This window comes from Hemicordylus capensis, chromosome 3 (genome assembly GCF_027244095.1).
Source record: "Hemicordylus capensis ecotype Gifberg chromosome 3, rHemCap1.1.pri, whole genome shotgun sequence".
Taxonomy (NCBI): Eukaryota; Metazoa; Chordata; class Lepidosauria; order Squamata; family Cordylidae; genus Hemicordylus; species Hemicordylus capensis.
This window is the reverse complement of record NC_069659.1, coordinates 106,164,269-106,177,718: the sequence shown is the minus strand read 5'-3', so window position 1 is coordinate 106,177,718 and position 13,450 is coordinate 106,164,269. Positions and strand designations below refer to the sequence as shown.

At 44.9% G+C, this 13,450-nt stretch overlaps 1 protein-coding gene across 3 annotated transcripts in view; it reads right to left on the bottom strand.

Annotated features, from left to right (window-relative positions):
- Positions 1–13,450, bottom strand: part of TAB3 (TGF-beta activated kinase 1 (MAP3K7) binding protein 3) — a 61,262-nt gene that overhangs the window by 12,682 nt on the left and 35,130 nt on the right. For 2 of the 3 annotated variants that reach the window (XM_053308255.1, XM_053308256.1), the window contains exon 3: positions 6,681–8,130. In XM_053308255.1, coding sequence (XP_053164230.1) covers positions 6,681–8,130 — 1,450 coding nt within the window. Of the gene's footprint in view, positions 1–6,680; positions 8,131–8,845; positions 8,909–13,450 lie in introns of those variants that run through there. The other variant, XM_053308257.1, reaches the window with a different exon arrangement.

Here is a 13,450-nt window from a genome sequence, read left to right as displayed (position 1 = left end):
TCTAGCAGCCCACGCACATGGCTGCCACACATTTAATGAGGAGCCAAAACGATTCGGGCACATCCCTATTATCTTCTCACATGATTTTGGTGTGTGTGTGTGTATATTATTAGTGCAAATACACAATCCTGCATTTAACTGGAAACCATAAACAACATGCCATGCAGATGAAATGATTTCTCTACCCATTAATCCATGAAACAGTTTATAGTGGAAATTTATATTGCAAAGAAAATTTTGAAGGATGGAGATACAGATACATACACTGAGGAATAGTTCTGGCAAATCTGAAAGTGTTTTATTCATTAGCAGTCACCTTCATAATCTTGGTCATTAAAAAGAAATTTCTTATATTAGGGATGTGCACGAAGCATTCCACACACATCTTGGGGAGAGATGGAGAGCGGGCACTTTAAAAAGGAGGAAGGCCAATCTTACCTACCCCTCTGCTGCCTCTCCCAGCCATTGCGCTGTCGATATTAAACACCACACCACATGGCTACAGAGCTTCTCCCAGCAGCCTACAGGCAGGGCTGGCACATAAGTGACATCTGTGCATGCGTGGGCGCCATTTGTGTGGTCAGTATGGTGTTGCTGATCATGCAAATGGTGTCTGCACATGTGCAGATGCCATTTACATGCCAACGCCACCCGTGGGCTGCTGGGAGCAGCCCTGCAGCCATGCAGTGTGGTGTTTAATAGAGGCAGAGCCATGGAGGGATGGTGGTGGTGGAGGAGCGACAGAGGGGAAGGTAAGACCTGGCTTCCTCCCTTTAAAGTGCTAGCTTGCCCCCTGCTGAAACAATTTGGCTGAGGCAGCTCAAAGCGTTTCAGCATCTTGAACTAGAGGCACCAAAATGCTTCATGAGCATCTCTATCTTACATGGAATAAGTGAAATTACAAATTACAGCATGGAATTCAATGTTAGAAGAAACCATAGAAGCAGATACACAACTGCAAGTAGTATTTAAGAAAAGACATCCTATGATGAACAACAGCAAAGATGACCACCACTGAAGCAACTTTCATGCAGCACCACAATCCATTTTTTGTGGGGTTCCTATCTGAAGCAAAATATTTTGATAACAAACAGGAAACTAAAATGGTTTTTAATGAACTGTGACATGCTTTATAGATAGTCCAAAACTGCTGTGAAAAGTAAGTTCTCAGTCACTTTACATGCTACATCTTTTTAACCCTACTGCTCAGATCTTCAGCTAAGGGACCTTGAGTGCTACAGCAGGAAAAGATTTCTGCCTGAGCTCTTCAAGACTGACAGCCATAGGAAAGATTGATCATTTGTGGGGCTCAGTGATGAGAAGTCAGAATTTATACACCTTTTGTAACAAGCAAGTTGAGCTAGCAGTGGTAATATACTCCTTTCCCTAGCTGAACAAGTCACTGCATTTTGTAACCTTCTGCAAATAGACAGCAGTATATTACATTGGTGCTTCAGATACAGGTATATTACACAAGTATCTTGTTCTGCCACAGAGCTCAGAAAGACTTATACATGGTTCTTAGCCAGTCTTTTATGCCAACAGGATTAGAGTAAGCATCACATAGTTTCAGCAGTAGAACTGGATCATAAGCTTTCAGACAATTTTCTGAAATGTCTGAAGGCACAATGAATTGTCATCAACATCATCATAAATTGTCATGAGTCATTAATGAATTGATGATGCCAACAACACAATTTAAATGTTGTCCCATGGTCAAACAAGAGTATTTTAAAGGACCAAGTTAGATGCGACTTTGGAGATCAACAATTAGATCTCCCAATGTCTTTCTCTTTGGCTAAAATTAGGCAGGGTAGGCATGGGACAGGAGAATCAGGTAGGGAGGAAGATTTGGTCAAAGAGGCGGCAATGAGGAGGCTAACTTCTTCCCACATTATTTCCCTGGCTTAAATTACTGTTATTAGCTGCTAAAAGTGGGAAAAGATAGGTACCCCAGGGAAATGGTATGGGAATAAATATTATTTCACCTCCCGCAGTGTCACACTCCAAATCACCTCCCTGCCCCCGCAAATCCTCCTCGGATATTTTTAACCTAAGGTGGGAGCCAATCATTACTCTCCTGTGTCACATTAAGTTGGCTCTAAATGATTTTAGGTATAATTTTATTCACAATTATCAATTTCTATCTAGAAAATCATCTCAAAGGCTATTTGAAGAATAAGTGAAATTTGGAAACTATTTGTAAAGTATTTTGCACACATATAGAGCACCAAAATCAAAATCTCATTTATCCTTCTTTATCCAGATGTGTTTGCAAGTATGGATAACGACTTAAAAGCACTGGCAGAAGGAGCGTAAAAATAGTAAACGGTATCATGAAGAAAGTGTTGCAGACCGGGGAAAATAAATGCACTGTGCATGACAAAACTCAGAAGTCAACTAAGAACCATTCTGTCCAGTTCTCCCTTTCTCATGCTCCAGACTATTTTTGTACTTTAAGTATCAATTAAGCAGGTGACATCTCTCTGGTCATAGCTCTCACATCCAGTTAAAATATACAGTACATTATTCCCTTAAATATACCTAATTCAGACATATGTGTAGTGGTACATTCCATGACTAAAATAAAATTACAAAACTTCAAATGACTTCTTTAATGCGTAAAAGATATTAAAATAATTTACAGATCTTTCTACAAAACATGTAAGCTAAAAAAAATCAAGCAAATGTTTCGGCAGTCTGAGGTCTGCTCTCTTCATCAGAAGGAGGATATGCCTTCTCCTGATGAAGCTGACATGGAGAAATAGACTTGGGTGTCATCAGCGTACTGATAGCACCCAGCACCAAATCCCCGGATGATCTCTCCCAGCGGTTTCACGCAGATGTTAAAAAGCATTGGAGACAATATGGAGTCCTGAGGGATCCCATATAAAAGCTCATGTTTTGAAGAGCAACAGTCTCCAAGCGACACCATCTGGAATCTGCCCAAGAGATAGGAGTGGAACCACCGCAAAGCAGTGCCTCCTACACCCAACTCCCTCAGACGCTCCAGAAAGACACTATGGTTGATAGTATCGAAAGCCGCCGAGAGATCCAAAAGGACCAACAGAGTCACACTTCCTCCATCAAGTCCTAATTGGAGATCATCCATCAGGCCGACCAAGGCAGTCTCCACCCCACAGCCCACCCGAAAACCAGTTTGAAATGGGTCTAGATAATCAGTTTCTTCCAAAACTGCCAGGAGCTGGGAGGCCACCACCTTCTCAATCACCTTACCCAACCACGGGAGGTTGGAGACTGGCCTGTAGTTATTAAACTCTGAGAGATCCAAGATAGGCTTCTTAAGAATAGGTCTAATAATTGCCTCCTTTAAACAAGGAGGCATCCTGCACTCCCTCAGAGAGGCATTAATAATTGCCACCATGCTCTCCACAACAGCCTCCCTGCCAGAGAGTGTAAGCCATGTCGGGCAAGGAGCAAGTAGACAGGTGGTAGGACGCACCGTTCCAAGCAGCTTGTCCAAATCCTCAGGAATCACAAACTAAAACTGATCCAGTTTAACAACACAAGAGGAGTTGCTGGATATCTCTGCATCTAATACTGTGCTGACTGTGGAGTCGAAGTGTAAACCGGCCTGAATACAAGAGATTTTGTCCACGAAAAACTCATTAAAAGCGTCACAGCGGGCAACCGCTGGATCCAAATTTTGATTCAAGGGAGCAGGGGGTCCTACTAGCCCCCTCACAACCCTAAAAAGCTCTGCTGGACGTGAGTTTGCAGAAGCAATACGGGCAGAAAAGAAGTGCTTCTTTGCTGCATGTATAGCCAGAGCATAGATCTTTAAGTGCGCTCTATGTCGTAATCTGTCGGATTCAAGTCGAGTCTTCCTCCACTTGTGTTCCAGTTGTCTACCTTGCTGCTTCAGTTCCCGCAGATCTTCTGTATACCAAGGAGCCATTTTTGAAGCTGGTCGGAGAGGACGCTTAGGAGCGAACACATATACTGCCCAGTTAAGTTGACTATTCCAATTTTCCACCAGAGCATCAACCAGATCATTGGCTGAGCCAACATTAAATCCAATCAAGGCTTCTTTGAATCCTATTGGATCCAATAACCTTCTTGGACAGGCCATTGTAATAGGCCCCTCACCCTTGCAGAGGTGGGATGTAACTGTAAGTCCAACCTTAACCAGATGGTCGTCTGTCTATGACAATGGGGAAATCATAGTAGTCCCCACCCACAGAACACCACCCTGATCAGAGTGAAAGACCAGATCAAGCGTTTGACCAGCAGTATGTGTCAGCCCGGAGGCCACTTGGGATAGGCCCATAGTTGTCATGGCCGCTATGAACTCCTGAGCTGCTCCAGACAACCCAGTCCCGAAGTGGACGTTGAAGTCCCCCAGCACCAGAAGCCTGCGGCACTCCAATCCGAGACCAGGTCTGCAAGCTCAGTTAGGGATTCTGTTGGGCAGCGGGGTGATCGGTACACCTACAGAAGTCCCAATCTATCTCTGCTCCCCAAGCATAAGTACACACACTTGATATGATCAGACGTTCCAACAGGGATTCTGGTAAGGGAGATATTATCCTTAAAGACCACAGCCACTACACCTCCCTCGCCCACATTCCCTCACCTGCTCCTCAACAGGGTATCCTGGAGGGAGAAGCTGGGCCCAAACTGGGCCACCAGCCTTCCCCAACTTAGTCTCTATAATACACACCAGGTCAGCCCCTTCATCCATAATCAAATCATGGATTACTTCAGATTTATTTTGGACTGACCTGGCGTTAAAGAGGAGCAAGGCAAGGCTCTGCAGCTAGTTGGACTGCTCCCCAAGGTCAAAGAGCTGAGAGGGCAGCTGTAAGGGGAAACAGCTATTAAGTTTCTGATTTCCCTTCCCCTGTAACAGCCTGCTGACCTGCCAATGTAACTTCTTCTATTCCCCATCACCACTGGAATAGTCACCCCGAGACCAGTGGACATGCTCCTCCATCTCCCCCATCCCCAGACTCAAAACAATGAAAATAGTCCAAACCAGGCCAAACTCACCCCCGCCCAGCCCAAAGATACCGAACCGGAGGGTGGTGGCCCTCACCCTCGTTACTCACTGAAGTGGCTCCCCAAAGGGGTGGCCCCCTTTGGTGTCTGCTGGGCACAGGTAACAGGCAGCAGCTACCGTCCTAGTCACTGGCAGCCTTCTTAAATAGCACAAGGGTGGGCAGGTGGAGCCAAAACTGCTCAGTCATGCAGCCCAAGGGCCCCAGTCCTGCCAACACGCACACAACCAGCAGATCTACGATCTGTTTGCTGCTTTCAGTTTTCAGCTTCTGTATTTCAGAGCCTTCAGGTGGCATGCTAAATGGAGCAATGAGGATGGTATATTACACCAAAACGTTTGCTCAGTTTTGTTTTAGCTAACAGGTTTTGTGGAAAAATTTGTAACTTATTTTATTATCTTTTATGCATTAAAGACACCATTCGAAGTTTGTCTTTGGAGCAGTGCAATCCACATTTCGTTGCTAGTACATCATTAAAATAAAATTGTTCTAAAATTTCATTCAACTTAGAAACCTTCTGATCTCCAGTCTAAATTTATCAACAGCATATAATCATTAGTCTTTTCTGTTTGCTAGGCGACTACCATTACTTCCATCAAAATCCTCTATTCAGCTTGGGGAAAGTAGGTCATCATCCTTCCAGATAGGTTTAAACAGTTTTTAAAAGCACTGCACAGAAGTATATCATGTTACCCTGCTTTACTGAGGAGACTTAGTTAAGTCTTAGCTCTTCCTATTTATCCTAACGGACCAGAAAACACATTTTGGCATTTATGACGCAAATACTCAAATCATACATACTTCAAACGTACTTTAACTTCAGATAATTTACTTTCTTTGAAAATGTGAGTCATCTGTTTCTATACAAAAATTTAAATGATTCATTTTGAGAGTACACAACAGTATTTTGTGGCAACAAAGTCTCAGTAGCATGTAATGCTAAAGCACAGAATTCCTGCTAACTTGCCTGTGAACAATAAGCCATTACAAGGGCGGTGGAGTTGTTCAAGTGTTAGCTTCATACTGGCAGAGGTTACCAAAGACATGTAGTCAAAGAAACCTCAACCCCATCCAGTCCCACTCTTCTACCTCTTTCTACACCATATTACAGAATTGCATGATGCACTGAATGCTACATTACACTAAGGAAGAAGCCATTAAGGCCCATCCTGACACTTGCAATGCTGCCACAGAGGCTCAAAGGAGCTGTGGCAAAGTACAGAAGCATAGATTTCTTCCATGGGAGGAGATAGTGTGCATCTATCATAAAAACAATTCAGTTTAAATAATAACCATTATATTTTGTACTGCCTTATGAAAAGACTTCCATTGTTATTAGCAATAGCAATAGCAATAGCACTTACATTTATATACCGCTCTATAGCCGGAGCTCTCTAAGCGGTTTACAATGATTTAGCATATTGCCCCCAACATTCTGGGTGCTCATTTTACCGACCTCGGAAGGATGGAAGGCTGAGTCAACCTTGAGCCCCTGGTCAGGATTGAACTTGTAACCTTCTGGTTACAGGGCGGCAGTTTTACCACTGCGCCACCAGGGGCTTAGCTTAGGAACACAAACTTTTAAGATGCACTGCAATCCAAATGTTTGGTTCTTTCAAAAATAAAGTTCTACTGCAGCCTTCAGTTCAATACATTTACCTTGAGTATAAGCATAGTCATCCGATCCAGAACTAGAACTCCTCTGGTACTTATGGCTTCCTCTTTCACCTCCAGATCCTGGTACAACTGAAATGGGCTGAATAGGTTCTGGTGCTGCAGAACGTTCTTCTTGGTCCACTAGATTTAAAAGATTCTCAGCTGGTGCTCGGCCTACTGTGATTTTAAAAACTGCTGGATTGGGCTGAGATACCATTACCCGGGGTGACTGTGTAAGTATACCAGTAGGTCCAGCTGGTTGTGTGTATGTTATGTATACAGGATTAACACTAAAAGGAGGTTTGGGCTGTCCTGACATACTTCTGGAAGGAGAACTTGAAGGAGGAGTAGCAGGTGCATACAGTGGATGCTGGTTTCGTTGGGATGGTTGGTTACTTATAGGCGAAGGGCTCCTATTCATTGCAGTCCCAGGTCTTTGTGGTGGCTCAACTGTAATTTCTATCTTGTTCATAGAGCCTTTAGGTAAGCTAGGTCCACCATATGGGAGATAAGATACTGAGTGTCCACCTGGTTTTTGATACGTCTGGGCCGTTTGTTGATATGGATGGGGTAGCACAGTTGAAGGACTAGGAGGCATAAACACATGAGAACTCTGATGGCCCAACTGGGGTGGCTGAACCTGATGCTGAGGTGAGCCAAAAGGAGATGGGCATTGAGAAGCAGGTGGTGATCGAAAAGGTGACTGAGGAATCTGGGGCTGTTTTGGAGAATACTGAGAAGGCTGAAAGTTCTGTTGGTGTGGATAAACAGGTAATGGGTGAGAACTATAATGTGGAACTGGACCTTGTGGCGGTGAATGCCACTGTGTATTTTGAGTAGGAGTCTGTCGTCCTGAAGAACTTTGAGATGTCTGCCTAATATAGAGAGAGCCAGGACTCCCATAAGGACTGCTTGGAATCGGGGGAAGAATTTGTAAAGCTCTGGGTACAGGCTGTCCAGAGGGGAGGTTTTGCGACACTGTAACAGTTATAGGATTTGTGCTGTACCGAGGTATGTGCATATATGGAGAAGGGCCTTGCATAGCAGATGTATTCATTCCAGGTTGTATGGAAGAAGGTTGCTGAGGTGGTTGCGGAGGAGGTGTAGCTGCATTTCTATTCTGGTCATTCATAAAAAATGGATTGTAGTTGGGAGAAGCTGCCACAACAGCTGGAGCAGAATGTGGTTCTTGAACTAAGCAGATCAGCTGTTTACCCGCTGTGCGTTGTGGATCAATGTGTCCATCACTTGAACTATGTACCAGTGTACGACCACCATTAAGTTGAGCTCCATCCCCTCCATGATAGCCAGTATGAGGATGGATACCCAGGTTAATATGCAGAAGGCGATTCCTGTTTATTCGGGTTTCATCCGGGCTGTGGTACTCCATATACAAGTATTTGTTACTCTCTTGTGCAAGAACTCGACAGCAAGCATCAAGGTTGTTGTTGTTCTAGTAATAAGAAACAAGAAGTTAATAATTTCACATTATGTAAATAACTCTGACAAGCTATACTATAACTCTACATGCATACATCACAAATTCTAATACAGCCTTGTGTGAACAAATGCCATATTCCAGCATTAAATTTTTGGTTTGCCACCTATATAAAATTTTATCATGTATTTTCCATTTACATTCACAGCTTTGGCTTAAGAAAAAAATATGCACAATTACAGTGCAGCTGATTCACTTATCCTATTACAGGGAAATATTTAAACCAAATGTTTTCTACCCTGATCCTTTCTGTCTAAGGAGCTTCCTAAAATTGATAAGACTTATTAGGGTTCTCTTTCTTAATAAATGATCTGGAAGGTTGAAATGCTACCCTTGATTTCAGCTTATGAGAAAGTGAAGAAAGCAGGATGATTGCAAGTTTGTGGATACTTATGTGTTGTTAGGTTGCTGCAATTAGAAAGTATACTCATTACAAACAAGTGTTTGTTGGCATGTATTAGGTAGCTCTGAACAAAGCAAGCATTTAAACTCATTATTTGATGCTATCCTTTGAAACATCTCAAGTTTATTCGCATCATTTGAAGGCTGTGATCAACAAGGCTAAACACACTGAGGTTTACCAAGTGCACTGGATGAATTTCAAGTACAGTAATCTACGAATTCAGGAACAAACAACATTTGTTCTTATGAATATCAACAGGTTGCTTACCTCTAACTTTGTTTCTTCTAGTGGTCATCTAGCCTTTTACACTTCTGGGCTTCACACATGCACGAAGACCACATTAGAAACTTTCCAAGCTTCGTGGCTCTTGTTTTTGGTGGGAATCCTGCCCCCACCACTATTTGAGGCTATGCCTCTCTTCACCCTCTCAGTTAAGGAGTCCACCTGAAGGAGACCCAGTGGGGAGGATGGGAGATAAACCCAGATGACCACTAGAAGAACCAAAGTCACAGATAAGCAACCTGTCATTCTTCAATGTTATCTCTGGCTTTTACACTTCTGTACATAACAAGCTGCCTTAGCTGGAGGAGGCTTTTAGTTTAAAACAGACTAAGGATGTGCACAGACAGGTCCGTAGACCATTATAGAGGCCTCCGAACTGGTTCGAACTTGGGCCTGTCCAGCGGCGGAGTGTCTCCCTTTAAAGGCGGTGGGGTTTCCACTTACCCCTCCTGCCACTTTCCCCCCACTGGTGCTCTGTTTTAGCAAAATGTTTTTGGGGCAACAGCATTCTTCCCTGCCCCCGTTATTGTCCGGAAATACCCGAAGTAATGAGTGTGCGTGTGCCCGCCTGCCGCACACATCACACGCTGAGTGCCATGCTGCGTGCTCACGCAGCGTGTGATGTGTGTGGCGAGCGGGTGCGGCAATGGGTGCATGCACACTCGTTACTTCCGGTATTTCCGGACAATAACGGGGGCAGGGGTGGCAGGGAGGAATGCTGCTGCCCCAAAAACATTTCACTAAAACAGAACACCAGTGGGAGAAAAGTGGCAGGAGGGGTAAGTGCAACCCCCCCACTCTTAAAGGGAGACCCCCTGCCGGCGCCAGACTGCGCCTCCGCGGTTCCGTGCACATCCCTAAAATAGACTGTAGAACTGCTCAGCCAAATCTGGCATCCCTTCATGCTCGAGCATCTATGGCGTAATGCTGGATGCAGTAGTGTCGTCCTGCTCAAGTGGCGGCTTAGCAGATGACCTCCAATGGCACAAATCCATCAGAGACTACCAAACTTGCATTGGTTGTGGTGGAGTGTAGGGGTGTGCAATTCGGATTTTCGGGTGATTCGGCTCGGACCCGAGCCGAATCACCCCCGTTCTGTTTTGTGCCCGAATCTGGGTCACCCGAATCACCCTTGATTCGGTTCGGATTCGGATTTAATCCGAATCCGAATCCGAATCGATTCGGGGGGTAAAAAGGGGCCCAGGGGCAAAATTTTGGGGTGGGGTGGTAGTGCCCAATGGGTAGAGTCTACCACCCCAATTTCAGGGGGATTGGGCAAAGTCCTGATTTTTTGTGAATTTTTAAAGTTTTAGTGACTTTGGGGCAGTTCGGGGGCATAGGATGGGATTTGGGCAAAAGGAGTGGGGTGGGGTGGTAGTGCCTAATGGGTGCAGGCTACCACCCCAATTTCAGGGGGATTGGGCAAAGGGCTGATTTTTGGTAAATTTCTGAAAATTTCATGTCTTTGGGGCAGATTGGGGCATATTGGGGCAGAAAGTGGGGCCTGGGGCAGAATAGTGGGGTGGGGTGGTAGTGCCTAATGGGTGCAGGCTACCACCCCAATTTCAGGGGGTTTGGACAAAGGGCTGATTTTTTGAGAATTTTTGAAGTTTTGGTGACTTTGGGGCAGTTTGGGGGCAGAAAGTGGATCTGCCCCAAAAGAGTGGGGTGGGGTGGTAGTGCCTAATGGGTGGAGGCTACCACACCAATTTCAGGGGGATTGGGCAGAGGGCTATTTTTTTGAGAATTTTTGAAGTTTGGGTGTCTTGGGGGCAGATTGGGGGCAGAAAGTGGATCTGCCCCAAAGGAGTGGGGTGGGCTGGTAGATAGTGCCTGATGGCTGGAGGCTACCACCCATCCCCAATTTAAGAGTGATTGGGCAGAGGGGTGAATTATGGTGAATTTATTTGTATGAGGTTTGTCTTCATAAGGTGAAGTGTGCTAAATTGATTACTTCCTCATATTATTCATAGTAAAGGAAAGTGTGAAAAAGTGAAAGTGGGGTCATGAGAGTTGTTTAATTGAAAAAAATCTCATTTGCTATGATAGAATGAGAATTCACACCTCAGAAAAAACTTCTGAGGTGTGAATTCTCATTCTATCATAGCAAATGAGATTTTTTTCAATTAAACAACTCTCATGACCCCACTTTCACTTTTTCACACTTTCCTTTACTATGAATAATATGAGGAAGTAATCAATTTAGCACACTTCACCTTATGAAGACAAACCTCATACAAATAAATTCACCATAATTCACCCCTCTGCCCAATCACTCTTAAATTGGGGATGGGTGGTAGCCTCCAGCCATCAGGCACTATCTACCAGCCCACCCCACTCCTTTGGGGCAGATCCACTTTCTGCCCCCAATCTGCCCCCAAGACACCCAAACTTCAAAAATTCTCAAAAAATTAGCCCTCTGCCCAATCCCCCTGAAATTGGTGTGGTAGCCTCCACCCATTAGGCTCTACCACCCCACCCCACTCTTTTGGGGCAGATCCACTTTCTGCCCCCAAACTGCCCCAAAGTCACCAAAACTTCAAAAATTCTCAAAAAATCAGCCCTTTGCCCAAACCCCCTGAAATTGGGGTGGTAGCCTGCACCCATTAGGCACTACCACCCCACCCCACTATTCTGCCCCAGGCCCCACTTTCTGCCCCAATATGCCCCAAAGACATGAAATTTTCAGAAATTTACCAAAAATCAGCCCTTTGCCCAATCCCCCTGAAATTGGGGTGGTAGCCTGCACCCATTAGGTACTACCACCCCACCCCACTCCTTTTGCCCAAATCCCATCCTATGCCCCCGAACTGCCCCAAAGTCACTAAAACTTAAAAAAATCACCAAAAATCAACCATGAACCGAATCACCCGAATTTTTTGTGCCAGAAATTCGGGTGATTCGGCTCGTGCCCGAAAAAATTCGGGGGACATCGGGGGTGATTCGGTTCGGCCCTGAATCACCCGAAATTGTTCATTTCGGGCACAGATCGTTCTGTGCCCGAAATTTTTTGCACATCCCTAGTGGAGTGTGCCTTTAGGTTGGCAGTGGCTGCTGCTTTGTGGGTTTGTAGCATAGTTCAATTGTTGATTCTATCCAACGGGGGATGGATTGTGCAGAGACTTGAAGACTCTTCTTTTGCCCTTTGTAGGAGACAGAGAAAGTGTGGCACTGTATGCTGTACATCAAATGCCAAGGCCCACCTGACATCCAGGAGATGCAAGCAACGTTCTGCCCTACATATAAGATTTGTGAGAAACACAGGTGAGTTGCGAGGTTGAGAACAGTAGAATGAGGATGGCACCGTTGGCAGGACTCGCACATCAGGCCTGAGTAGTACCTTATCCTCATGGAAGGAAAGGTAGGGGCATCCAGTCTTAAGGCCCACAGCTTGCCTACCCTGTGTGCAGAAGTGATTATCACAAAGAAACAAGTTTTCCAGGTAAGTATTCTGTGGTCTATTGTGGTGAGTGGTCCGAAAGGTGGTTGCCACAAGTGGGCTAGCACAAGAATAAGGTCCCAAGCCATCAGCAGTGCATCCGGGTATAAATGGGCTACGGCCTTTAGGAAATTTTAATGTGTCATTACAGAACCAGGCCTGACCTGACCCCAAGGTGTAAGATGCAACGGCTGCCAGTTGTACCTTTAATAAATATAACTTTAAACAATTTTCCTTTAAATACAATAGATAAGCAAACATATGTTGTGCAGTTAACTAGAAAACAACAAAACTTTGTTCCTCAGCAATCTTAGAGAAACATCTCCATTTACAGGCATTGGTTTGTGAGTGGCCTGGAGAACTTTGCACAGTTCTATAGGAAAGACCCCAATATCCACCACGTTGTCAGGTGGAGGGACCAGATGCCTGGGCGAAATAGGTGGCCGGGTGCTTGTGACAGAAGGTGGCTGTGTATGGGAGGTGCATGTCTTGGAGATGCGGACACCAAGGTGGACAAGGCCACCATGATGCAATCAGGATACAGTTTTCACTTTCTGAATCTTTAGGACCTGTGGTAGCAATGGGATCGGAAAAAAGAGGTATAGAAAGTGGTTTGTCTAATGGCACATGTATCTCTAAATGAATGACTACTTATGCCTGCCCCTGAGCAGTAGTGGTGGCAAAGACATCTAATGTGGGATTTAGAAGATGCCGCCGCCACCACCAGAAGATGGCTTGTAGCACTTTCTGGTTGAGCTCCCATTCGTGGGAGATCATAGGGGATTTGCTGAGAGTGTCTGCCTGCTGGCTAAGTCTATTAGCTTCTGGAGCCAGTTAGGGTTAACACCCTGTCTGTTAATGTATGTCTTCGCCATTGTATTGTCTGTTTGAATTGTCACTGAGGTACAGGCTATAATGGGAAGGGAGCATTTTAGCGCCTTGAAGATCATGAGGAGTACCAGATAGTTTATAGACTAGTTTGTAAACTAGTTATAGTTTGTAAACTATGTATACATCTAGGATGGGGCGCAGGCCACCATCAGTCTTTGGAATTGTGAAGCATGGGGAATAGAACCCTTGTGTCAAGGTGTGGGAAACCCTTTCTATTGTACCTTTTCCCAAAAGGGCTGCGACCTCCTCTGTAAGGGTCC